Raw genomic sequence first — 3,225 nt, 5'->3', positions numbered from 1 at the left:
TCTAAATAACAAAGAAACACTCTTGGATGTAATAAGAAAGATTTTGCTTTTAATTAAATTTCCTATAAAAAAGCGAAATATAAAAAAACATTTCTGTTTATCTTTGTAAAATGATATTAAAAGTATCTTACATAATTTGAAAAAAAAGAGAAATTTCAAGAAAAGATCCTGAAGAAATATATTTTACATAATAAGAGTGTAAACAAAGTGCATATTTCCTTTAAAATGAACTAAACTGATATTTGATTAGATAACAATAGTAAAAAAAAAAAAAAAGAATTAGAGAAAAAAATGTCCGCACCGTTTTTGTTATTTTGAGCGCGAGAAAAAAATTGGTCAAATCCGGCCCGCCAAGCAAAATGAGTTTGACACCCCTGATCTAGACATTTACTCACTTTATTCAAATACCTTTCTTATTTACTTTCTAGTATTGATAATACTTATAATAATGTTCCCTGTCTCCCCTGCAGGATGAAAACACAGAAGAAGAAGCTGCTGAGTTCGTTACCTCTTCTATCCATAGAGGATTGATGGACCTCTATTTTTGCCAGAAGGACATGGTTCTTCATTCAACGCCTGTCGCACAATGTCGAATATGATGCACCTGACTGTGATAAGCATTTTGTACTTGCCCGTTTTACTCTTCGAGGCGTTTGTTTTGTCCAAGGGGAAGTATGAGAAGTCGGTGGTGCCCAGCTCGGCCTCCCGCCTGGTGGCCCGCATGGACGGGGATATTATAATCGGGGCCCTGTTTTCCGTCCACCACCAGCCGTCGGCCGAGAAGGTGGCGGAGAGGAAATGCGGAGAGGTCCGCGAGCAGTACGGCATCCAGAGAGTGGAGGCCATGTTCCACACCTTGGATCGGATTAACTCTGACCCCAACCTGCTCCCCAACATCACCCTGGGCTGCGAGATCAGGGACTCGTGCTGGCACTCGTCGGTGGCTCTGGAGCAGAGCATCGAGTTCATACGGGACTCCCTCATCTCCATCCGGGACGATACGGACGGCGCCAAGTGGTGCATTGAAGGGGCGCCGTCCAGCCAGCCGCCGTCCAGCAAGAAGCCCATCGTGGGAGTGATCGGGCCCGGCTCCAGCTCTGTCGCAATTCAAGTTCAAAACCTTCTCCAGCTGTTCAACATCCCCCAGATTGCCTATTCTGCAACCAGCATCGACCTCAGCGACAAGACCTTGTTCAAGTATTTCCTCAGAGTGGTGCCCTCAGACACTCTGCAAGCCCGAGCCATGTTGGACATCGTCAAGAGATACAACTGGACCTATGTGTCTGCGGTTCACACGGAGGGTAAGACACCGTTCTTCATTAACTGGGGCTGGGGGTTGATTCAAATATCAAGAATTGATTCGATTCCGATTCTTAAGATTCAGAATCGATTATCACGCTTTGATCCAATTTGATATTGATTTGGGTTAGTGTTAATAAAACAGTTTTTTCAGCTGTTGCATGAATGATATGACTGTAGTTCTGCAACATATTACTACTAGTATTATATTGAGATCAGAGGTGGAAAAAGTACAAAAATATTAAGTTATTAATATTAAGTAAAAGTACAGATTTTCTGCTTGAAAATTACTTAAGTAAAAGTAAAAAGTACCCATTAAGAACATTACTTAAGTAAAAGTATAAAAGTACCTCAAATTAAATATAATAAAGTACCAAAAGTACATGGTGTAAAATGTACTTAAGTACAAAAGTTAAAAGTACAAAGTACAAAATTCTTTTCAAAAGGATTACAAAGAAATAAAGTCCCAACATTATCATGCTGTCGAAAGTGGCTTTATTCCAAGAATGTGCTTACAACTCTAAATAATGGTGATATTATTCTGACCCCGGTGTGCTGTTCTCACGTTCTCACGGCAATAGCCTACATTTTCATTTAATGTAAGAGAGTAAGACTTTAATTTGTAGCGAGTAATGACGTGTCCAATTTTAAATATAGCTGATTAAAAGTATGATTTTTTTCCTTGAAAATGTAACGAAGTAAAAGTAAAAGTACAGGAAAATAAAAGTATCAATAAAAGTACAAATTCTCAAAAATCTTACTTAAGTACAGTAACGAAGTACTTGTACTTTGTTACTTTACACCACTGATTGAGATTCAACAGCAAGTATTGCAGCTAATGATGCTGTAAGGACCAATCAGCTCCCAGAATGCTGATAGAACTGAAACAGAAACATCGTGTAGAATTACCAAACAGATCCAGGAAGGAAACAGAGACGCATAAAATCGGTTTTATTTTTTCTCCATTTGTTGAGAATTTGGTTTTTAACATTTATGCAAATGTAACCCCAAGACAGTGTATAAAGCAAAGAAATATAGACAATATATGCAACTATAACTGAAAAATGTAATGTTTTCATACCTTTAAACATATTTAAAGGCAAAAACATGGCACCAGTTATTCTCCTGTCCAACAAAATATTCCTTTTTTGGGCATGAACAAAAAAGTACCAAAAGTTGTAATGATGAAAAAAAAATTAAAAAAAAAAAAAAAATTTTAATCGATCTTTAGACATATGAAGAGATTTTTTAGGAATTAATATCAGAATCGATTTAAAATCGGAAAATCGATTTTTTTCAACACAGGCCTATCATTAACCCTCCTGTTGTCCTCATTTCCTGAGTACATCCCGTGTCATCTGTGTCAAAATGACTGATTCAGTAAACCCCCATTATAAGCACCTTAATTGAATTTTAAACACCAAATTTCATCTTGCTTGAAGAAACAACTTGTCATTCATCACAAAATGGGTGAATGCTTAAGTTTTCCCTCTTCATTTGTATTTCTATAGGTAAAGAAAAAAATTTGCAAAAGGGAGTTGTGAATGCATTTTTATTCATCCCAATGACTCAGTTTCTTTTTTTTCTCCAGTGAACAATTTTAGATAATGTACAATACAAAAATATGAAATATAACATATCCCATTCAACTAATCAGCACATATAGGGCAGTATGCAAGTGCACCGCCTTTGCAGATGTATTTATTACACCTGCAGCTTTCTTTTGAGGGCAGAACTGACATTTCTTCCTCTTACTTGACCTAGCTGGAGATTATGGCAGAAAGTATCAAATATCGACCAATCAGATGAAGGGGCGGGGCTAATTTGCACCAATTATGGTCAAGGACTCAAAACCGAGTCAGATGACACCACCTGTATGCCAAACCATTCAAAGGTTATGGCAGAAAGTAGGAACTATCAAATATG

General features: G+C 37.4%; 1 protein-coding gene across 1 annotated transcript in view; it reads left to right on the top strand.

Moving 5' to 3' along the window:
- The first annotated feature begins 586 nt into the window (after positions 1 to 586).
- LOC133461932 (metabotropic glutamate receptor 1-like) overlaps positions 587 to 3,225 on the top strand; it is a 59,573-nt gene continuing 56,934 nt past the window's right edge. The window contains exon 1 of the mRNA XM_061742959.1: positions 587 to 1,301. Within this exon, the coding sequence (XP_061598943.1) occupies positions 587 to 1,301 (715 nt within the window). The remainder of the gene's footprint in view (positions 1,302 to 3,225) is intronic.

This window comes from Cololabis saira, chromosome 16, assembly GCF_033807715.1.
Source record: "Cololabis saira isolate AMF1-May2022 chromosome 16, fColSai1.1, whole genome shotgun sequence".
Lineage (NCBI taxonomy): Eukaryota > Metazoa > Chordata > Actinopteri > Beloniformes > Belonidae > Cololabis > Cololabis saira.
The sequence above is the reverse complement of the archived record's forward strand: the minus strand, read 5'-3'. Positions and strand labels throughout refer to the sequence as shown.